This window comes from Vulpes lagopus, chromosome 21 (assembly GCF_018345385.1).
Source record: "Vulpes lagopus strain Blue_001 chromosome 21, ASM1834538v1, whole genome shotgun sequence".
Lineage (NCBI taxonomy): Eukaryota > Metazoa > Chordata > Mammalia > Carnivora > Canidae > Vulpes > Vulpes lagopus.
The window spans coordinates 6,789,859-6,814,519 of NC_054844.1; the positions used below are offsets into that span (position 1 = coordinate 6,789,859).

Here is a 24,661-nt window from a genome sequence, read left to right on the forward strand (position 1 = left end):
AGAGAAAATCCCACGGAAGTAGTTTTGGGTCAGTTTCCTATGAGAAAGGCCTGGGGAAAGGAATTTTTGAAAAGCAAGCAGAAACGGACAAGTCAGAAGCAACCTGGGCTGAAACCAGGGGGAACATACCCAGTCTAGAACAGGGCATAGAAATAGTAGCTCAATTTTAAACCAGAAACACACTAACGACTTTGACATAATAAGGTATCCCTGGCAACTTATTAATCTGATTAACTAATTCATTTCTTCATTCAGCCATTCACAAAATATGTCTTGAGTGCCTTCTATATGCTAGTCACCATTCTAAGTGTCAGGGATATAGTAGTGAACAAATCACACAGGATCTTCTAGTGGGGAAAGTCAGACAACCAACTACTAAAACACATCAATTAGTATATCTGGTGTAGTAAATACTATAGAATCAAATACAGCAAAACAGGAGTATAGGGATTTAAAATTTAAAATAGGGTGGTCAGGAAAGATGTAGGTGAGGCATAGGTGAGGAGGTGACATTTCAGCAAGGCTCTAATGGAGGCCGTCTGAGGGAAGGGGCTATCAGGCAGAGGGTAGCTAAAGAAGAAAGAAAGGGAGGGGAGGGGGGGAAAAGGAGGATGTAGTGCAAGGATGTACAAGGTTATATAGACAAGGATGTAGTATAAGGATGGTGGCTTCTATATCTCATGAGATGTAGAGCCTTAAGAGAGTTTTGAGCAGAGAAGTGACATGATTTGATCTAGATTTTAAAAAGATGAGTAGGCTGATGATCTCTAAAGGCACAGTTAGGAGGCCCCTGCAATAAGTCAGGTTAAGGAGGAGGGTTTCTGATGGCTGGTTCCCAATACACAAGTAGAAGTAAATGACTGTCTTGGGAATGGGAAGGAAGCTCAGGCACCAAGCTCTAGTATAGGGACACTGCTTCTGATAATCCCCTCCCACATAAAAAGAAAACAAAAGAATTTTAATTCAAAAAGGGAATAAAGGGGCACCTGGGGGGGCTCAGTCAGTTGAGCATCCAACTCTTGCTTTCAGCTCAGGTCATGATCTCAGCCCTCCAATGGGGGCTCAATGCTCAAAGGAAGTCTGCTTGGGATTCTCTCTCCCTCTCCTTTGGCCCCATCCTCACCCCCCATTCATGCTCTCTCTCAACTAATTAAATGCATCTTTGAAAAATTTTTTAAAAAGGAAAGAAACTGAGTTCAACATGTTGGGTTGGAAAAGAAAGAAAATTCATCTTTGTCCATGCTGCCCTCTATCACAGGTGGGGAAGAGGAACAGAGCACTGGGACATTGCTTTGTGCTCACCATTCCACGAAAAATAACTCCAGTTAATGTGACAGATTGGCATCCCTAAAACCCTTCCCATGGCCATGGCCTTGGCATCTTCTGCCAAGATTTAGTCACAGGGGGTGGAGGAGGGAAGTATATCCGTAGTCATGTGTGTTGTAGTAGGTGCCTTTGGCTTATCCTAATTCCATAACCAAATCCCAATTTTTTATAAATACTATCATGACCCCTTTATCTCTCACTCCACACCTTGTTCTAGGGCACTGCCAAGCCCTTTCCTTTAGAATATTGAGACATCTTTTAAAATGAAAAAAAGAAAAAATGAGAACAAGTTAGCACAAAATAAAGATTTTTAAAAATCTAATAGGTAGGAGACTATATAATTTATTGCCCAACCTGGAATATTTTTGAAAGTAAGATGGAGTGCTATTAATCCTTATCTCAGTGAACCCAAGAGAACCTGACTATAAAGGAGTGACATTTTTTTAAGATTTTATTTATTTAATTTGACAGACAGAGAGAGAGAACACAAGCAGGGGGAGTGGGAGAGAGAGAGAAGCAGACTCTCTGCTGAGCAAGGAGCCTGACATGGGGTCAATCCCAGGACCCTAGAATCATGACCTGAGCCAAAGGCAGACACTTAACACACTGAGCCACCAGGTGCCCCTAAAGGGGTGATCTTTAAAGGGGTTCCACCCCATCCCTACCACTCTCTTCTCAGCTTCTTCTCACACAGTCCAGTGCTCAGCACTGGCTGATTACAAGACCCCAGGCATCAGTGAGATATAGCAATTAGTTCTTGGTTCTGATACAGAATCTCCCATTTGTATGAAGATGTAGAGGTAGGTGGGGTTAGAAAAGGGAAGATGGAGAAATAATCATATAATATTTCTAAACAACAACAATAAATTACTGCACCCTCCAGTCTAGTTAGGAGGCCTCTATGGAATTTTTAAAAATATAGAACTTTGGGCAGATGACCCACCACTGACCCAGTTTTCAGTACAGGCAGACCTCAAGAGTATTGTGGGTTTGGTTCCAGACCAGCACAATAAAGCAAATATTGCAATGAAGAAAATCAAATGAATTTTGTGGTCATCCAGTACATATAAAGGTTATGTTTACACTCTACTGTAGTCTATTAAGGGTACAGTAGCATAATGCCTTTAAAAAAATCAATGTATATACCTTAATTAAAAAACACTTTATTGCTAAAAAATGCTAACCACCATCATCTGAGCTTCCAGTCAGTTGTAATCACTGATCACAGATCACCATAACAAATGTAATAATAATGAAAAAGTTTGAAATAATGTAAGGATTGCCAACCTAGGGGTTTGTGGGTGACTGACTCAGTTAAGGGTCTGACTCTTGGTTTTGACTCAGGTCACATTTCAGGGTCATGGGATTGAGTCTTGCATCAGGCTCCCTGCTCAGTGGGGAGTCTGCTTGAGATTCTCTTCCTCTCCCTCTGCCCCTCTCCACTTGCATGTTCACTCATGCACATGCATGCTCTCTATAATAAATAAATCAATCTTTAAAAAAAAAGAATTGTTAAACTATGATACAGAGGCAAGAAATAAGCCAAACCCCTTAGAAAAATGGCACAAATAGATTTGTTCAATACAGGGTTACCACAAACCTTCAATTTGTAAAAAATGTTAAAACCTGCAAAGTGTAATAAGATACAATACAATAAGACAAAGGTATGCCTGTATTTGTCAGTGGTGATGCAGTAACCTATTTGTTGTTGACAGTGATGATGACGATTCCAGGTCCTCTCTTGGACAGCAGACAAGCTTCTCTTTTCAGTTCTCTTCTTGCCTGACCTATCACTGGCATCTGACATCATTGATTGCCCTCCCCTTGCAATAGTTTCTTGGCTTCCAGGACTGTCCACACTCTGCCAGCTGTTACTTTTGATCTTGTTTTTTGGATCCTCCTCATGCACCCAAATTTGAACATGGCAGTGTCTTGGGACTCAACTCTTAGACTTTCCTCTAGCTACCCTCACTCTCCTGGTGATTGTGTACAATCTCATGGCTTTTAATAGCACCTATACCATCTTATCAGGTTTCCTCTGAACTGCAGATTTATATTCAACATGAAGGCAATTTCAGAATTTTTCCCTATTCCAGGAAGCTTAACTCTAGCTTTTGATTATTCAAGATAACAACCTTAGAGTAATTCTGAACTTCTGTTTTGTACCCTGTAATGAAATTTTTATGGATCCACCTTTTCTCCAAGTATAAGCAGTGCTATTTGCATGGATCTGACTCTTGGCTTTCTGTTTTGTTCCACCAGTCTAATTATATTCCTGCAACAATATCACACTGTCATATTTATTACTGTTTTTTTTTTTTAATTTTTTTTAATTTTTTATTTATTTATGATAGTCACAGAGAGAGAGAGAGAGAGGCAGAGACACAGGCGGAGGGAGAAGCAGGCTCCATGCACCGGGAGCCCGACGTGGGATTCGATCCCGGGTCTCCAGGATCGCGCCCTGGGCCAAAGGCAGGCGCCAAACCGCTGCGCCACCCAGGGATCCCTTATTACTGTTTTATAGTAAGTTTCTATTTGGTAGAGTACCTTAGCCCTCTTTACTCCTCTTCAGGAGTGTCTTGACTATCTTCTTTTTTTAAAAAAGATTGATTTATTTATTTTAGGGAGAGAGTGTGTGCAGAGGGAGGTGCAGAGGGAGAGGGAGAGAGAGAATCCTCAAGCAGATTCCCCACTGAGTGCAGAGTCTGCCACAGCCTGATCCCAGGACCCAGAGATCATGACCTGAGCCAAAATACTTAGGTGACTGAACTACCTGGGCTCTCCAAGAATGTCTTGATCATTCTTAGCCTTTGTGCTTCCATATAAATTGTCAGGGAGAAAATATAAAGATCTTACAATGTTTTTGTTTCATTATTGCCCACTCAACTTATATGCTATTATTATTGTATGCACTGTAATTCTACCTAATTTTTTCTACCTTATATTTTTTTAAGATTTTATTGATTTATTTGAGAGAGAGAGAGAGAGTGAGAGCACATAAACAGAGGGAGAGTCAGAGGGAGATGGAGAAGCCGACTCCCGGCTGAGCAAGGAGCCCGACATGGGGGCTCAGTCCCAGGACCTGGAGATCATGGCCTAAGCCAAAGGCAGATACTTAACCAAACTGAGCCACCCAGACACCCCGATTCCACCTTATCTTTAAATTTTTAAAAATTATTTAATTTTAAGTAGGCTCCACACCCAATGTGAGTCTTGAACAAATGATCTCAAGATCAAGAGTCTCACCTAAGCCAGCCAGGTGGCCCTCTTCCATATTTTTAACTCTATGAGAAATCATCATCATTGTTTACAACCAAAGTTTATATAGATTTATACCACTTTGTTCTTCATTCCTTCTTAAAACTATGGTTTTTCCATATGAGATCACATCTGAAGTACATTCTTAGGACTTCCTTTAGTGAAAGATTCAGTTGGTGGCAAACCCTCAATATTTGTTTGGCTATAAATACCTTTACTTTATTCTAATACTTCTACATTAGAATTCTAGGTATAGAATTTTAGGTTAGCAATTGTTTTATTTTCAGCACATGAAGATACCACATCACTGTATTCTGGCTTCCAAAAGCTATGCAAAATCAATGGCCGATGGAACAATCTCTTGAAGGTCATTTGTCTTTTGATTTCTGACTGCACTTAAGATTTTTCTTGTGTCTTTTTAAAAAAGATTTATTTATTTATTTGAGAAAGAGAAGGAGGAGGGGGTGCATGTGGGAGTGAGGGGCAATGGGCAGAGGGAAAGGGAGAAAGAGAATCCTCAAGCAGACTCCAATTTGTACATGGAGCCCAATGTAGGACTTGATCCCAGGATCCTGAGATCATGACTTGAGCTGAAATCAAGAGTCAGATGCTCATCCAATTGAGCCACCCAGGTGCCCCTTCTTGTGTCTTATATATTCTACGATTTCACTGTCATGAATCTACATGTAGATTTCTTTTTCTTTTTCCTGCTTGAATTTCACTGGGATTCTTCAATCTCTGAGTTGGAATTCTGTTGGCAGAACTAGCCAATCAGGAGACCAACAGTCACTGTATCTTGTCCATTATTATTCTCACCTCTTTTTCCAGTACTGCAATTAAATACATGTGAAATGTTCTCACTCTATTTCCAAATCTTTAATTTCTCTTTTGAATTTTCAATCTTTTGCCTCCCTATGCTGCACTATGGATACTTTCTTCTAACCTGTACTGCAGCTCACAAATTATCTCTTCAGCTATGTCTAATTTGTTGTTAAACCCACCCATGGGGCAGGGGGAGGAGGATGTATATACAAAATGTTATATATATTTATATATTAATATGTTCATATTTATGTATATATTCATTATTACATAGTACACGTCTCATTGATATATATTCAGTTCTAGAAGATTTATTGGGTGGTTTTCAAATCCTTAAGTCATTTTAAACATAATTTATTTTTTTTGCAGATATTTTCAAATGGGGTGTTTTAACCTGTGACTGATATTTCTAGTATCTTTAGTTTTTGCTCTCTCTCCACACTGGTTCTCTTCCATTTGTGCTTTAGCTTCTTATATAATTGATTATTTTTAACTGTATTCTCTTCTTTGCCCTTCAAAAATTATTGTGGGGCATTTTTTGAGGACTGGCGGGATGTGCCTTCCTACAGAGAGAACTTGTGCTTGCTTCTGCTGGGCACCTGGAAACACGACTTGTCCTGAACCAAGTTTATAGCCTGAGGTTCCCTGGTCCTCCCAAGTGACAAATCAGGCCAGGATTCCATGATAGGGATCACCTGTGGCCACTTCTCAGGGTTTTGTTTCCCTTTTTCTTCCTGTTCTCCTTATAATGTTCTTGCAGTCCCATGGATGGGGAAGGGATGTGTTTAGTTCTACTTCATCTTTATTTGGAGAGTGTAGCTCTTTTGTGGTGTTCCATTTTAACTTGGTGAGAACTTCCTGTTAGCATCTCCACTTTGAGCCAGCCACACCCCAATTTTTCTCCCCCTTGCCCCATAAAACCACTCAAAACCAAAGCCCAAGTTCACCTAGACGAGAAGATTCCCTCAAGGCTAAAGCACTTTTAGGGCCCAGGTATTTGTTTCCTTGGTTCCATTTCCCTTAGATGGATCTGTATTAGGAAGAGTCTCATATTCTTTACTAACCTATCATCCCCTCAAGGCTTTAAGAAGAATGAAAAATATATTTATCCAATATTTCTTCTTTTCAGCAAGAGGGGATGCTACAAAGAGCCTCACCTACCACTACTGGAGATAGAAGGTCTATTTTACTGATCAGTTTCCTTATTTAGGCACATATTTGCTATCTGGAAACTCCTTAAGGAGAGATTATTTTATTTTCTATTCTATCCCCAGTGCCTAAGAATAGTGTCAAGCATACAGTTGGCACCTGTTAGATATATTTTAAATTTTTTTTTTTAAGATTTTAAGTAATGTCTGCACCCAACATGGTCTTCAAACTCACAATCCTGGAGATTAAGAGTTGCACACTCCAGAAACTGAGCCTGACAGGTGCCCTCTGTTAAATATTTCCTGAATGAATGAATAAACTCTTTGACAATAATAGGTATATTGTGGGAGGCTTTGATATGCTAAATTAAACTTTATATCACTTCAGTTTAACACATTGCGATTCACCACATATTCCTGAATAAATTCTGCATGCTTTGCTCTTGTTAGGCAATGAGAAGGTAACGAATGCAGATGTCTCAGTTTTGGCAAGGCATCCATCACCTCTGTACTTCATCTGTGAAATGAGGTGCTGAAATAGATGGTGCCTAGGATTCCTTCTAATTTCTGTGATTAAGACATGGCTCCTGTCCTCAATGGTCACAACAACTATAATAACCTTGGGTCAGGGCCAGAGGTAATGTTGATAAGGAGGTCCAGAAAATTATTATGACTTCAGTCCCAGAATAAGCAACTATAACGCCACAACTAATGTGTAGTCCTGCTCAGAAATTATGGAAGGACACAACCTTCCTTTTTAAAACACAAGTTCCAACCTTGAATACTAGAAGGAATCTACCATAAAGGGGGGTGGGGAGGGCAAGGGGTCTCAGTGATCTGAGCTTAGTTCTCTGAGTTTCACCTTCCTGAAGTCTTCTCGATCTACTCACTGTGGTCTCAACCATCCTGGCTCCCAAGAATGATGTGCTACCACCTCATTGATCTGCCTCGAATGTGAACCACAGACCCATTCTTCATCTTCCCTGATACAGCTGAGATTCATCTGGGTCTTTTGAAAAGGTTCTTCCAAACTCTAACGGAGCACACAGGGAAATAAACACAATAACTACAGGGAAGCTACAGAATTGGGCTCACACAGAGCCCAAGCTGGCTGTCTTCTGTGGTTTCCAGGCTCTGTTCTCTTCCACAAACCATCAGGGAGAGCCAGCCTGAAGCCCGAACAGGATGCCACGATTCTGCCTGGAATTACTTCTTTCCTGGGTTACTTCTTCCAAGGTCTTGATCTGTCTCAATGCAGAAGGCATTCCTGGAAGTTCCACTTCAAAACCCTGTGCTCAAGCCTGGCAAGATAGAACCTTGCTACCATCTTCTATCTGGGAAGATAAATCCTCCTTCTGGAGCCATTCAAGGCCACTGACCTCCATTCTGGGCCTGAAGGAATCACCTTACCCTCTCCAGGTGACTGATACCCACAGTGGCCTCACTATCAGAAAGATCCTTGCTGTTTAGACAAGGAAGACTGTGGCTTCATCCTTACTAGCTCCTCATTATCCCCACAGCATTCTAGAATAACATACCCACAGCATTTGCTCTACAGGATCTACATGCATAAGTCATAAGCAGGTGTTCCATCAAGAAAATTACCATAAATAAGATGGAGGCGAAGTTCACCAAGTAACCCGGGAAACGATCTTTCCAGGTCAGCTTATCTTCATCATCCTGGGGAAATAGGAGAGTACAATCAGATGGCACAAACAACAGAAATATCGATTTTCTCTCAAATTTGCACATTGCATATCCTTAATCATCCATTACTCTTCTGTTCTCCTAGTCTCTGATGCTTTACCCTCCATATCCACAACAGCCCTCCAAACTTTGTGATTTCTAAATAGCCTGGAAAAACTATGGTGGAAAGAGGAGAAGATTTGATTCCAGCCTCATACCAAGATGAAATTTCAGTGATCAAACATGTGATCATTTCTGACCCTCTATTTCTTCATCTGTAGAATGGGCACAGTCATGACACCCATCCCACCTACCACACAGAATGGTTTTCTTTGCTTTGTATCATTTTAATGAGAAACATGTGAACATAATGAAGCAATGGACAAATGACATTTAGAAACCAACCATTGAGGGATGCCTGGGTGGCTTGGTGGTTGAGCGTCTGCCTTTGGCTCAGGGCCTGATCCCGGATTCCTGGGATCGAGTCCCACATCAGGCTCTTTGCATGGAGCCTGCTTCTCCCTCTGCCTGTGCTTCTGCCTCTCTTTCTGTGTCTCTCATGAATAAATAAAGTCTTTTTTTTAAAAAAAGAAACCAATCATTGAGCAGCATCTTAAAATAAGTCATTCTTTAAATGAAACAATAACCATTTGCCTTCAATCCTAGTAAGCGTACAAATCACCTACAGTTGCCTTTCTTCAAAGAACCTATATGTGTTATCATTTGTTTCCTCCAAAATGACTGTATTCTCCCCTGATCAAAAAAGCACACATATTGAGACAGAGATGAGGCTGGTACCTTGCAGTCAATCTGTTTGCTAACCCTACCTTTTCCCCTCAGACTGGGTCCAGTTTACTCAAGTGACTGTCCTGGGACAGCCATGCCACCAACCATAGTCCTCCTCAGGCAAACTCCAGGTGTTTTGCCCTGGCAGAGCAATGCCAACAAGGCATGGATGGCAGAAATCTCTGCTGATTCGCTGCCATTTAACTGGAGCCCAGGCATTGATTTCTCTGAGCTGCTTTTCTACAAAGTTAGAATTGGTGCAGTGTCCTGTCTCTACCAAGGTTGTGGTGAAGCCTCACTGGGGCCATGTGGGTAAAGGGCTGTGAAATAGCAAAACCCTCCGTGCTGGAGGAGTCCTCACGCATCTCTGTAACAAGTCCGAGTCAAACTCAGCAAGTCCACAGTCCAGGGCTTCCTGCTCTATTTTCCCTTCCCTTCTCCCCCTTATTTCAGAATACACCGGATTTGGCTCTAGCAACAGTGCCATCTAGCCTTTGAGAGCTTGTACTGTAAGTTAAGGGCCCTCCTGGCCTGAAGGACATCTTTCTAAAAGCCAGTGGGTGACCACTGAGTTCAGACCTTGGCACCCAGGCATGGTGGGGAGACAGAAGAAAGTGGATATGATTGCTGCCGTGGGGGGCTCACAGTCTAATGAGACGGAAGGGACAACCATACCAAAAAACTTTAGGGATCACTTGCTGTTTGGAAAAGAGGGTTATCTGGAGGGTGAGCCTTTGGGCAACTTGAGAAAAAATGTGTCTTTCTCACTGCATGCTGGAATTCAGCACAGGGCTGAACTGGCTCGATAATGGAAGCAGGAGTGAGTGTTAGGGCAGAAGCCATTCAGTGACTAGACTGTCATTTCCAGATGACATAAGCAAGTGATACTCAGCTTTCATAGACAGCTTGACCAAATCCAGGCTCTAGACTTCGAGCCTAGCAGACTTTCCATCATACAGTGAGAATGGGTAACTATAGGTCAAACTATTCTGAATACATGGGAGCATATAAACATATTTCTATTAGGACTGAAAGAAGGCTCATTCATATTTTAAGTTAGGCCAACATTAAGAGGGAATAGAGCTTTCTTTTATTTACCTCCTTCAGTGTTAATTCTTAGTTTCACTCACACTAGTAATGTTTTCCTGTAAAATTTTGATGAGGAACACTAGCAATGTGCGGTGGATGATAACACTCAATAGGGATTCTGAATGGAAATATGGCGGAGTGTGGTGGGCTCTTTGTGAGGCCCCTCAGGGCTAGGAAGGTTTTGATGATTCTCTCTTTTCCTGTTCTCTGACCTAGAGACGAGAGGTTCTGCCTTAAACCCCAGCGAACGAGGAATATCCATGAAATATCAGGAATACCATTGCTCTGAAATATCAGTGGTGATCCAGGAAAACTCTAGAGGTTCCTTTGGTCACCAGTTCCTCCCTAGAGGGGCTTCTGAGTGAGGAGCAGGGAAGGAGGGGTAGAAAAACCTATGCTCGGTCCGTAACATGAGGGAAGGGGGCGAGAAAAACCAGTCAGTGAGGCTGAGATGAGGCTTGGAGTGGCCCTCAGGGCAGAGTTGGATAGTGTCTGGTGGACACTAGACAGCATAGGTGGATAGAAATGGTGGAAGGGGAAGTAAAAGTCAAGGAGCAGGAAATGTGGCCAAGGACAAATGGGCTCAAAGAAAGAAGTACAGTTGTACGGAATGACTAATAAACCTGTGGGCAAAGTCAGGCAACTGAGATAGTTTTGGCTAAGGCTTCCTGCCAGTGGTTGTCCACGTTCTTCAGGCCAGAGATCAAGGGGGATGAGATGTCTGTGGACTATCCTCCACCCTGCAGTGACAACCCTGTCCCAGATAATGAGTTTTAGTTCAGTTCCACTCAACAGACACAGTCTGAGCCCCCTGGAGGGCCATACTCTGGTCTAGATACCTGAGGACGTGGAGGGCAGAAGGCTCAGCTCTGCCCAGAAGGAACTCAGAGACCACTAAGGAGTCAGAGGAAAGGCTTCTCAGAGCTAGTCCTGGTAAGGAACATGGTGTTTTTATTTTGCATAAAAATGAGATATAAGTAGAAAGCAACTGAATTGGATATCCTCTCAAAGCAGTTATCTGAAAGAAAAATACTCATTCTGATATAGATATTCTGGTGTTTGTTGAAAAATCACCTTCTCTCTCATGTTTACCCTGATGAGTTGTTTTTTTTCTGGAAGTCACAGTTTCCAACATACACACAGTTCTCATATATGCAGACACTATCCAAACACAGGAGCTGAGAGGAACACAAAGAATGCAGACTGCTTCCAGGCTCCCAAAGTTACTAGTAAAGATGACAGTGAGTAAAGCTGCCTTTATGTGTTACAACTGACTCCGATAGTGGAAGCTAACTGGAACTCTCCACTCACTGGCACATTAAAGAGGTGAAGATTCATGGCAAAATGCCATTAATTTAAATACACTATGCAGCAAAGTCCCACTGCCAACATACAGGATAAGAGAAAGAGAAGCAGGCTTGGAAGCCGAACATCTGAGTTGAACTCTTGCCACTAATGCTTACTAGCCAAGTGACCTCGGAAAAGTCCTAGAACCTCAGTTTCATCATCTATAAAGTAATTATATTCTTTATTTGCCAACTACATAAGATAGTCATACCACACCAAGTTACCATGTGTCTTATGTTGATTACCAACCTATGGAGAGCTCTGAGCCACACACAGAGGTAAGTGAGAACTCTCAGTACCTCCCTCTCCTATTTTTAAAAAAATTTCTTTCTTTCTTTCTTTCTTTCTTTCTTTCTTTCTTTCTTTCTTTCTTTCTTTCTTCTTTCTTTCTTTCTTTCTTTCTTTCTTTCTTCTTTCTTTCTTTCTTTCTCTTCTTTCTTTCTCTCTCTCTCTCTTTCTTTCTTTCAGAGAATATGTGTGTGCAAGTGGAGGGTGGGGGTGGGGAGGTAGGCAGAGGGAGAAAGAGAGAGAGAGAATCTTAAGCAGACTCTGTTCTGAGTGTGAAGCCGGATGCAGGGCTCAAACCCATGATGCTGAGATCATAACCTGAGCCAAAACGAAGAGTCAGGTGCTCAAGAGACTGAATCACCCAGGTATGCCCCCTCTGTCTCCTTTTAACAAGGAAGGTGACAACTTATATCCCATCTTAGTGGGAGAAGCATTATGTGGATCATGGGGGAATGCCTGTGAGAGCTCTGTAAGCTCTAAGATGTTGTACAAAAGTAAGATCTCATCAGCTTCATGATTATATCAAACGCAGGTGATTAGGAGGCACTTTCCTCATTTCCCCATTGTTCAAATATAAGCCTAGCTGTCATCTCTTTGTCTTTGCTTTGGGTCTTTGTTTCTGGACTGCAGCTCCCCCTTCTGAGTCTCCAAACAGCACACAGCATAGTGAATATTCACTTAAAACCACCAAAATGCCCTTTTGGCAGACCGAACAGTTGGAAATGGGAGCACTGAAAGTGCAACAGGTGAGAATACTATTTAAACAAATCCCTTGGAGAACGGTTTTAAAAAGTGGCCAATCATCCCTCAGTTGTTTTATTTTTTCACTTTTAAGATGAAATTTAAACAGCAAAATGCACTTTATTAGTGTGCACTTCTGTGCGCTGTGAACATATACTGTTTTGTAGCCACAACCACAATCAGGATGAGGAACAATTCCAATTCACTCAATATTCCCTCTACCTTGTCCTTTTGGAGTCCAGCTTCCCAATCTCCAGCTCCTGGCATGAGTGCCTTTAGTTTTGCCTTTTCCAGAATGCCATCTAAGTAAACTCAGACAGTGTGGAGCCTTTTGAGGCTAACTTCCTTCACTTATCATGACACAGCTGAGATTCAGCCGTGTGGCATTCTCAGGGGCTTGATCTTTCCCATTGCTAAGTAGTGTCTCAGTGTAGGGATGTGCCACGGTCCATTTACCTAGCAGTAGCTGGGAGATGTCTGGGCTGTTTCCAGTTTCTTGTGATTACAAATAAAGCCATTATAAGTCTTCGTGTACTGGCTTCAATGTGAGCATAGGTTTTGGTTTCACTTAAGTAAATACTAAGTTGTGGAACTGCTAAGTCATAGGGTAAGTCTATGTTTGATTTTATAAGCAACTGTAAGACTGCCAAAATGGCCGCGCCGTTCTGCATTTGTACCAGTGATGATGAGAATTTCTTCCTCTACTTTCTTTCCTTTCAATACACTCTTTACTTTAGAAGAGCTTTCAATATACAGAAAAGTTTCAAAGATGGTACAGACAGTATAGGTGTATACACTCAGTTTCCCCTATTACATGAATGTGGGTATAATTTCACCACCAATGAACACATACTGTACATTATTATTATTACCTAAAGCTTATACTTTATTTGGATTTTCTTAGTGGTTACCTAATATCCTTTTTCTGTTCCAGGGTCCCACCCAAGAGGCCACATTATATTTAATGATCATATCTCCTTAGGCTCCTCTAGACTATGGTGGTTTCTTTGTCCTGATGACCTTGTTTTGAGGGGTACTGGTCAAGTATCCTATAGAATGTTCCTCAATATAGGCTTAGCTTAAGTTTTCCTCATAATTAGACTAAAGTTATGGGTTTTGGGGAGGGAACTCAAGGGCATGGGCTCAGTGGAATGTCCCAAGCTCAAAATGTCCCAGAGGAATGAATCTTCTTTCTCCATAAACCTTCTTACCCTTCTTCTTCACCCCCTGGCTCAGTGAACTGAACCACAACCCTTTGAGCCTGAGAGAAAACCTGAAACTGAGGCATTTTCTTGGGCTATTTCCTCCCCAACACTCACCTGCAGCTGCCCCAAGTCCTACAGAATCTAGCTCCATAACCATTTTCCTTGTCTGCTTTTCCTTTCCTTTCCACCACTGGCACCCCAGTTCAGGCCATGAGCATCCTTGGTCTCGTTACCTTCTGCTGTAACTGCTGATGTCCTTGTCTCTCCTCATGGACTATCAGCTCCAGGAGAGCAGAGACCATGTCTTATTTGTCTGCAACTACCTGGTGTTTAAGCACTGCAGCAGGCACATAATGCAAGCTAAATAAATGTGCAGCCAGTGTGTCTCCTATCAGGTTTGTGGACCTGAACTCTGGACATATCTAACCAGCCTCACCTGGGTCCCTCTCTGTGCAAGGAGGCAAGGAGGGCATGGCCTCGGCACTTAGAATTCAGTGAGGCCAATGCTAGGTAGGAGAAGAATTGCCACTTCCTTAGCCCTGCCTTTAGGGACACTTTGTCTTAGTTTCCTGAGAAAAGGGATCCAACCACTACAATAGAGGGAGAACTGAGGATGAAGAGGGTTGATAGTGCTTAGATGGGGCTTCTGAGTGAAATCATTTGGGGGAACTACCTATTTCCAATGACAAGGCTGAACCAGGACTGGTTAAATCTCATGACCAATAGGAGCCAGTCCCAGGCTGGGGCCCCATGCAAGAGCAGGACCGGGAGCTTGACTTAAAAGGGGGGTTAGGTGGAACACTAAAGAAAAGTCTTAATACAGGTTCAACTGTGTCTGAATAAGGGTCAAACAGCAATAGCTTGTTTTAGTGTCACTGTCAAGAACGTAAGCCCTCCAAGTAGATCAAGTGCCATTCCTGAGGTCCTTGTGCTAATGCCTCTGATGTACCATGATTTGACACAGCTGGTCACAGGAGACACAAATACATGGGAGACTCAGAGGATGGTGGGTTGAGTAGGGGTGAAACACTAGGCAGAGAGGGGAAATGAGAAGAAGTGAGAGATACTTTTCCATTGGAGCATCCCTGGGGCACTGTCAGAGGTGAGGACCCAAGAAAACCTAGGGACGCCTGGGCTCTGGGAGAGGAGGGGTGACAGCCTGTCTTGTATGGCTGCAGGTCTCAGGGTTAAGGAGCTTCATTTACTTTCATAGGCTGACCCATTGGTGCACCACTGTCAGGGGGACCCCCGAGCCCATTTTCAGATGGAGGTTAATATCTGAGGCAGCCTACATCCTAAATTCCACCACTCACAGGACAGCATGTATGTTAGAGGCAGAGATGGGATTCAGTGCCCTTTTACTACATAAATGAGAGCCATAGACTGAGAGGAGTTACGCTGTGAATTTCTGGAGGCCTCTACATAAAATACTAAGGAAAAAGACAGTGAGGCCCGGGCTGGAGGCCCGCAATCTGTAAAATGGGGCCATAAAGTTGAATTTAAAAGAAGAAGAAAAAGAAAAAAAAAACACATTCTCTGCTCGTTTATCTTCTTTCGTATCCTTTTGCTTCTTCCTTGTGAGAGCTGGACATCCCACCAGCCTGGCTGGGAGAGCCAGCAGTGCCCCAAGAACCATGCAAGGCAGCTGAGTCTGGAGGCAGCTGCCTGGGTCTGATTCCCAATTTGCATACCTACTATGTGGCTGCAGGCATGTGACTAACTTCTCTACACCTCAATGCCCTCATCCTTAAGAATGAGACTGAAAGTAGTGGCAATTGTGCAAGACAGCCTCTGTGAAAATGAAATGAGGTAACATGTGGGAATCTGCATGGGTCTGTGCTTGGCACACAGTACACAGTACCTGTTACCTAATATCATTACCAGCATTACTATGGCTTCATCTACCAGGGGCCTTGGCGCTGGCTGGAACACATTAGGTGAAGTGTCCTTGTCAAAGTAAAAGAAACCCCAGTTCACTTTGGGCAATGCTTCCTACAGCACAGACCCAAGGGCCACTCTTCCTGTTCCAAAGCTACATAACTATCCTGTGTGGCCTCCTTCTGCCATTCTGGTGCCACTCTGCCCTCAGACATGGCTGCTCAGTGCTTCCTCTGCTGGGTGAACCCTCAAGAACTCTCAAAAACCTCTACTCTAGGAACAGAGATGCCACCAACTTTATGACCTTCTCTCTCTCTTTAGTTCTCCCTCCTAAAATAGCTCCTCCTCCAGAAAGCCTTCATGGCCTGTCCAGAAGAGTAAGGCCAGCTTTTGAGTGCATGTTCCTCCCTTCACTGAGCCTGAGGCCCTGCAGACTGGTCATGGTCCCTACAGTCCAAGCACACACAGCCTCTTTAGCTAAGCCCACCAATCCTGCTCCTCAGCCCTGTGGACCTACCCATGACTAACGCCCAGAGCCAGCTAGAGAGTCTAGAGATAGAGAAAGACTTTTAGGGACAGAGTCTCAACGGAGGAGGAAAGTCTTGGCAAAGGAGCATGAGGGAGTCACGTGGCACAGCACCTAAGTCTACATGCCTGAAGCCCAGGGCTGAAAACAGTATAATTTGTGGCTAAAATGGAAAACATTCTTTAATCCTCCCACTGTTTGGTTTTCCCAGCAGACATAGAAAAACAGACTCTGGCTCCCTGTCTCCCGTCCTGAGGTCCATCCTGCTTACTTTGACCCCTGAGGCTCCCCAAATAGCTTCCTGCTTCACTTTCCTGACCTTGGCCTTCCTGGGTTCCAGTACTGGGCTAAGCTCCTCTCCCTCCCTGACCCCAGTCCCCACTGTTCCACCAGGTGCCCTGCCTGGTTTCAAACTGGAGACAGCCCCTCCCTACTCACTCTCTCGAGGGGACACCCTTCTATACTGTCCCTCTACAGGACTCCATGTCTTTAAAAGGACTGGTCTGGGCTAAAGCCATCAGTGCCCTCCACTAGTACTACACGTGAATCCTTAATATGCCACCTCATCTAGAACATCACACAAAGGCCTTAAGCCAAATGACTTTGGACTAAGAATGCATCTAAACCCCATGCCAGACTCCAAGGCTGACATGATCTGGGCTCTGGCTCCTCTCAAATTTTATTTCTCACCTTCAATCCCTTGCTTACGCCACCTCTGTCCATTGGCTTCCTTCCTGTTCATTGAACATGCCAGCTGGTTTCCACCCCAAGACCTTTGTCAGACTCCTCTTCCACCTCTTTACCCAGCTGGGCACTCTGCCCACCCTTCCACTCTCAGGTCTGTCCCCATGCCCCATGGGGTCTGTCCCAATGCCCCAGTCCCTCCCCCCTGGCCCTTACCAATCTCGATCACAGCCCTCTTCACTGCCAAAGTTATCTTGCTTATTTGTCTCCTGTCTCTTTTAGGAAAACATTAAGCTCCGTGGGGCAGGCAGCCTCTGTGTCTAATTCCATGCTGAATCTCCAGCACTGAGGTCAGCCTAGCCCACGGGGTTGACATGCAAGTATGACCCAGCAGGTGAACATTAGCTTGCCAGCAACAGCCTAGCTCGTTTTGGTAGTGCTCAGCGCTCATAAGGTTGAGCTTGTGTATTTAGTCTCTGAGTGCAGCAAATGTAGTTTCACACAAGAGGAGCCCACAAAACAATGTTGCAGTGCTGCGCTGCATTTTGCACCAGTGCCAAGACCTATGGAGAAGATGCAAAAGGTTCATGGTGACTTTTCAACATATTAAGAAAAACAGTCAAGTGCAGGTCCCACTGGCATGTGCCAACGGGGACAGCTTTTCCATGGAAAATGCTGCAGGGAAGTGTTCCAGGCTGCAACGGACACCCAGCTGTGTTCTGATCCACCCTCCTGCCTCCAGGCAAGGAGGCTATAAGCCATCCTGGGCAATCAGGAAGATTCCTGTGACAGAGGCCCTACAGCCACACTTAGGTCACATATTATCTCTTAGTCTAACCCACAAACCTCTAGCGTCAGTCTGGATCCTTTCATTACGTTCTAGCCCACAGAACAGAGAACTGATCTGCAGATGATTTGTTTACAAATGGGAAGTTCCTCATGAAATCCCTCCTTATTCTTGCTTTCTTCAGCCTCCATACTCTTTTTTTTTTCTTCTACCAAACATATATGGCTCTACATTCCTGTCTGTATCTATTACCTCCGTACCATGGCGATGCTCTCAGAGGGTATCCAGGCCTTATCCTGCTGGGGCAGGCACGAGCCTGGCCCTGGAGGCTGGACAGGAGAGAGTTGGGGGTTCAACCCCCAGCAGATGCTCAGGCCAAAGAGAAGATGGGGGCCACTGTTGTGTGTGTGGGGGGGGTAAGGCTGGAATGGGACACCCAGGCCAGTGTCATTGTCTCCAACATCAGCTAATCATCACAATCACTCAGGGAACTTTTCAAACTACACCAGTTTCTGGCCATGCCCCAGATCTACTCAGTCAGAATCTTGGGGGTGAAAGAATCTGGTTTTGAAGATATTTCTGGGGAAATGCCATAGATCAGCCCAATTTGGGCACTTCTGTTCGTTAAGACTCACCCCTCCCTCGCTGTTTCTGCTCCAGGGCCTGTATTCCTGTGGCTTGCCCCTCTGTGAACAGAGCTTTGGCGAGGAGCTCACAATGTGGAAGCAGGCTTGGGGACAATGCCTTTAGGAGCAGAGTGTCCACACAGAATCTGTCATGTCAGCTGCCCTGTTGGCCCAGCCCCACTGCCAACTGGCTCCTATCCACACACCCCCACCCTGCCCTCCCACAAGCTGACTACAGGGACAGAGCTGGCACCAACTAGATCGAGCGCGGGGGTAAATTTCAGATCTACTATGCTGTGTTGGCAGCTCACGGAGGGCCAGAATGAGAGGTGAGAGTACCCCCTGGCCTCAGCCATGCTTGGAAGGTGAGCAGCGGAGGCCTGGTTTGGCCTTCCAACCACTTGTGTGACATTTCAAAGAAGACCTGCCTAGAACAGCAGCTGATGACCTGACTTCATTTGTAAAGTTTACGTTGCATTTTGTGAATTTGTTGAGCTTTGAAATCTCCCACTGTGTGCAGAAGCAGCATCAGAGGCACCGTAATAGGTGGTAGCTGCCCTTCATTCAAAAGCAGAGGGACAGGCTTCTCAGTCTGATATGTTGGTAACTTTTAAAGAGTGAGCCCTCTGAATGATTCCACATGCAAATGAAGAAATAATGAACTTTTCCCAGGAAGAGCACTCTGTTCATTGTTTTAGTAAGAACAGTCAATCTGTCCTGCCCTCAGCCCAGGGACATAGCTGTTACTCTGACACCACAGTTAGATTGTTATGTTGTGCACATCTAAACCAGCGACAGTGTGTAACTAGGACTGCATGAGAAACAATTGCTCAGGAACTTGCAACAACAGTAAACTGGCAAAAAGGCACTGTAATTAGCTCTCATCATGGTGTTCTGTGACAACTAAACTTAAGCCTGCAATGTTTGTTGGTTTGGTTTCAGATTTTGTTAACTAGTAGACAACAGTGGTTAGTTGCTATTCCTCTTCATTAAAAACCGGAGTCAGAACAAATGGAAGGGAATTCCAGCAAGGAAGACTGGGTAAGACATGCAGAAGGACTCCCTAGATCTTCCTCAAACCTGGGGTCCCTGATCAAGGAGGTGTCCTCCATTACTCTTCAGGAGAACAGTAATCTCCAATGCCAGCCCTGGCACCTCCTGCTAGAGACACACCCACATCCACTAGAACACGTACTCTTCAGCAACCCATTCTGAAATTCAAAAGTGAAATAATCCATACAAGATGTCTCCTTCCACATGGATGGCAGGTGAAGCGACATCCTGCCCCATACACGCATGCCTCTCCTTTGGGTTCTGTGCCCTCTATGACCAAGAGTCTGCTCTGTCCAGCTGGGTGGAGGATATCCCAGACAGAGCCACAGAACCAGAATAGAAGTCAGTGTCCTTGGCATGCCTCACCAGGCTCTGGCAGAGACAGGGAGAGTGGGGCAAAAGAGAGAAAGAAAAATCTAGAAAGGGGAAGAAATGGAGGAGCAAGGAGGAGGATGGTTGCTGTTGTTGAATGCATGGGTAGTCTTTGCCTAGCTTTTTCTGTTGCCACTGCCCCACAGGGCTCAGGATGAAGTTCGGCCCATAGACGGTTACTGAGTGTATGCAGATCCCAGCATGGAAGGGCAAACTTGGCTTCCATGAATCCAAGCTGACCCACAGCAGCTGCTGCAGATGACTAGCACCAGGCCAACTGGTGAAGAAGGGAAGGACCTGAGGCCTGATGCTATCAGCAGGACCTACTTCACTGCTGCACCACCCGGCCCTCCTTTGGTCCATATACAGACCTTGTCATCAGCATCTCTGACTCCTCAGCGAGTACTGAGTTCAGAGAATCCATTTTTTTGACATGGTTACAATATGTTAAAAGGCTGGTGGGATCAGGCCTCTCAGATGCCACTAGTGCCTACTTGCCAGACTATTGAGAAGAGGTGCTGACAAGTCCTTTTACAGTGATATTGTGAGTGTCTACTGTGCACATGGACTGTGCTGTCCTCTAAGACTCTCAATATCATGACACAGACAGATGGGTAAACAGTTATAGTGCAGTGGAATACTTTCTGGGATATGGCCATGTCCAGAACACTGTGGAAGAATGGTGGAAGAACTCAGAAAAGACTAAGGGGAATGCATGAATGAGTGCTTGCATACACATGTGTGCATACATACACATTCACACACACATAATGTTTTGTGGTCTGTGAGTGTCCCAGGACAGTGATTCTGCTTAGCTAACGTAGTGGTCCAAGACTGACTATTCTATCCATCCACTCACCCATCCACCCACCACCCATCCATCCACCCATTCATCCATCCATCCATTCACCCATCGATATATCCACTCATCCATCCATCAACCCATCCACCACCCATCCATCTACCCACTCATCCACCCAACCATCCACCCATCGATACATCCATTCATCCACCCAGCCACCCTCTCACACATCCATCTATACGCCCACTCTTCGATCCATACATCCACCCACCCATTCATCAACCCATCTATACATCCACTCATCCATCCACCCACCCATCTACCCTTCTATCTACCCACTCATCTATCTATCCACCCACTCATTCATTCACCCATTCACTCATCCACCCACCCATCCATTCACTCACCCTTCACGCATCTATCTACCCATTCATCTATCCATCCACCTATCTATCTGCCTATCCATCCATCCATCCATCCATCCATCCATCCTTTATTATGTGCTTACTATGTTATAGGCACTTTTTAGGATTCTTTATGTATCAGATCCCATTTATTCTTCACAATAACTTTGTGAGAGAGGAATTATTAGACCTGTTTTACATCTGGGGAAATTAGGACCCAGAAAGATTAGTTACTTGACCAGGGTTACACCAGTACATTAATAAGTCATTGAGCTGGAGTTTTAATCCAAATCTGAATAATTCCAAATCTTTGTTCTTTTTATCCTTCCTGCATTCCTTACACTGTGTCCTTCAGAACACTGGATTTTCCAGGTATTCACAGATGTTCCACATGCACAACCTCTCTCTCCTTTAGGAAATATATTAGGCCAATGCATCCCAGAGGCTCTGAGAAGACTAGAAGTATCTCCACGTAATCCAACAATCACAGACCCAGCTGGCCATAGGACTGTTGGCTTCTTTGGCAGCCAACTACCTGTCCCATAGCAGTTTGGCAAGAGTTGCTCTATCCCCTTAACTGACCTAGGATCACAGATCAGGACTTCTGCCCTCCAGCAAGGTATTTTTTTCTTCAACCAGCAAATAATGATTTGACCTTATGCTATTCAACAACCTATCCCCTTGCACCTTGGAGATATTCTTCTCCCATTGGCCCTTCACCTCTGTTCTCTCCCCTGAGCTGCAGGGATTCTCCATGAAGCAAACACAAAAGGTAAAGGGAGTATCAGACCTCATGGAAGTGAGGGATTTGATCTGCGAGTTGGGGTTGCACATACACTGGAACCTTCTCATCCGCTCTCCTGACTCTGAGTCTTAAACTGTTACTGGCCTAGGGCAAGAACCCATATTCCTGGTTACTCTAGCTTCATACCACTCACTGCAGATGCTACTGCTGGGCTGTCAGGACAATGGCCTTGTTTTCAATGCTCAGCCTCTCAACCCTCAGCTTTAGCATTAAGGAGAAGATCTATCTGCATTTGCTTCTCAAGTTTCTCTTTCCATCCTGCTCATAGCTTTCTTCCTGAAAAACAGACAGACAGGCAGGACCAAGCCAGACATGCACACCTTGTGCCCAAAAGAGATTTTACTCACTGCCTCTCAAAGTAAGGCTGGGCCCTGCCTCTCCCCAGCCTACAGCCAAGAATCAGAAACCAAGGGTGACCCAATGCTGTGTCTATCTGGGGGAACCCCCTCCACTCTGCAGCCTCTCCCATATCCCTGTCCCCCAGCCCCACCCCCCCAGGGAGTCAACACACGTCACCTCCTTGAACTCCAGGCCCTGACTCACTGCATTGTTGGGCAATGACTGCCTGGAAATCTGCAGCCTCAGCTGCTCCAACCAGGCTCCCTGCTCTGTACCACAGGGTACAGCCATCTCCCTGTATCATAGGCTAAGGGTTTGCTGTTTTGTTTTGTTTTTTTCCAATGAGCTCAAGTCATCTCTCGAATGCTTAACCCCCAGCAGTGGCTGGAGTTGGGTCCCAGGTCATGCACAAGCATCCCTTTACTTGGGAACAAAAGGCACAGCCTAACTTGAGAGCTTGGCCTCTCCCGACCTCAGCACCACTCACCCCTCTAACTCCAGACTCTGACAAAGGGCAGCCAGGGCTTCCTAGGATCATGCATGAGCCAGATCAGAATTTATGCATGATGTATTGTTTTATTTCTAATACAAAAAACAATGAAGATTGAGGCAGAAGAGGGGAGGGAAATCTACCCCCTTGAAAATGGCAGGTAACCTGAAAGAAAGGTACCAGGGCACCAAATGCCTGATAGAAATAAGGAGTTTCCTTCTTAACTCTTGCTTTCTCTCCTTCTTTCCATCCGAGTCATCATGATGTCAAGAAAAACTGCTAGGACAGAAGGGAAGGAAAGAGATTCAAATTCTCCTGTCTATGGGCACCCCTGTTGACTTCTCTCTCTCCTTCTTGAGTGTGGGGAGGAAAGCATCAGGCAGCTACCCCAGGGCTGCCCTGGAGTTGAGGGTTCACCATCCCCACTGGGCTATGGTGAAGAAGCACTCCTAAAGGCAGGTTCTAGTCCTGGCTCTGTGATTGATTTGCTGGGTGACCATTCAGGAGCCAAAGGAAAAAAAAAAAAAAAAAGCTTAAATTCCCCACTACCAGATTTTACCTTATAAAAGTAAAACGATTTTCAGAACTATGCTCATTACTATGCCCACCTCACTTCTTCTCTCAAAGCTTCCACCTCCCCTACAAAGCTGGCCTCTGATCTTTTTGCAGACGAAGACTCTTGGGTGGCTGGGTAGTCAGCAATTAACCTTAACCAAAAAGAGGTCTGGTATTTGCCCCTGGCGACTTCAAATACCATGCCTGATGGGAGCATCTTTGTCTGTCTGGGGGATCTGGCCACCAGACAGTAAAACAATGTGATTTATGATGGGGTCTTGGGGCCACATGGCATCAGTTCTACCCCCAGACGGGCTAGAGACTAAAGGTCAGCCATGCAGGTGGTATATGATCAAGGTCCAAGAAAAACTTTAGATACCAAAGCTCTGGGCAATTGTCCTGACTGGCAACACTTTGTGAGTGCTGTCACACATTGATGCTAAGAAAGTGACACTCTCCTGACCATATGGGGAGGGGATACTGGATGTTCTGTATTTGGTACTTGGACTCCACCCTATGCACTTCATCCCTTGGCTGATTTCAATCTATGTTCCTTCCTGAAATAAACTGTGCTAGCTTTCAGCAAATTCTGTGAGTCCTTCCAGCAAGTTAGCAAATGTAAGGGAGTCCTGGGGACCCCCAGACTTGCGATCTGTATCAGAGGTGAGGGTGGTCTGTGCAGACCAGTCCTCCTAACTCTGCAGTTAGCTAACTCTCCATAGCTGGCCTTAACTTTCATGGTGGATAATACTGAATAACAGAGTACTAGATGGTTCTTCCACTGGGGGAGCATGCTTCCCCTAGTGGTCTGTGAAACTGGCCTAATAAGGACTCTTAGTTCATGAAAAGATTACAGGGATAGCCTTAAATCTAGCAGTCAGCTTTCAAAATTGTATAAACGCAAGCACAAATTGCCAGAGTGCCAGGGTTGCAATTTTTGGTAGGATGGGTAATCCTTCATAGAGACAGTGCTAAAGAGTTCCACAGTATCCTCATGGCACCCTTGGCGCTTGGTCCACGCTGCCGACATATGCTCGCTGCTTTCTGTGCTGCTTGGTTATCTGCGTGTCTCTGAGCACATGAGACTGTGAGCTCCCCGAGAACAGCGATCCTCTCTTACCCATCTCCCACTTTCCGGAGATTGAGGCAAAAGGTAACACACTAAGCATTTGATGAAGTGACCTGGGATTGTCAATCCTTCCAAGACAGTAAGAAGTTGTGTCCATGGATGTGTGGTTAGCTAGCCCCGTAAACAGGTTCTCTTTAATCTGTGAGCCCACAAAAAAATGTTACAAGTCTGCTCCTCTCCAAAAAGATAGCCAAAAGGAAAAATCAATGCAGAAGTGGTAGCATGGGGGCAAGGAACACACTTGGGATGTGAGAGACCAGGGTCCTGGTAACAGCCTCATAATCCTTGGTGGCTTCTGGACCTTAGACAAATCACTTGACCTACAACTAGGTCTTCTCACCTTGAGACAGGAAGAAATAGTGTGGCATCTACCAACGTTTCCGCCCACCCCCATACCACCTAGAGGTGCTAGGAGGTAATAATTCTAAAACTCATACTATCACATTTCAGATTCCACAGACATTTTTGAAGCATCTACTACCTGTTAGGGACTCTAGAAGGCATTTCCACACCAT

General features: G+C 44.7%; 1 protein-coding gene across 2 annotated transcripts in view; it reads right to left on the bottom strand.

The window, feature by feature from the left end:
• Positions 1–24,661, bottom strand: part of LOC121479676 (anoctamin-2) — a 341,299-nt gene that overhangs the window by 69,332 nt on the left and 247,306 nt on the right. For both annotated transcript variants that reach the window (XM_041735401.1, XM_041735402.1), the window contains exon 15: positions 8,160–8,234. In XM_041735401.1, the coding sequence (XP_041591335.1) occupies positions 8,160–8,234 (75 nt within the window). The remainder of the gene's footprint in view (positions 1–8,159; positions 8,235–24,661) is intronic.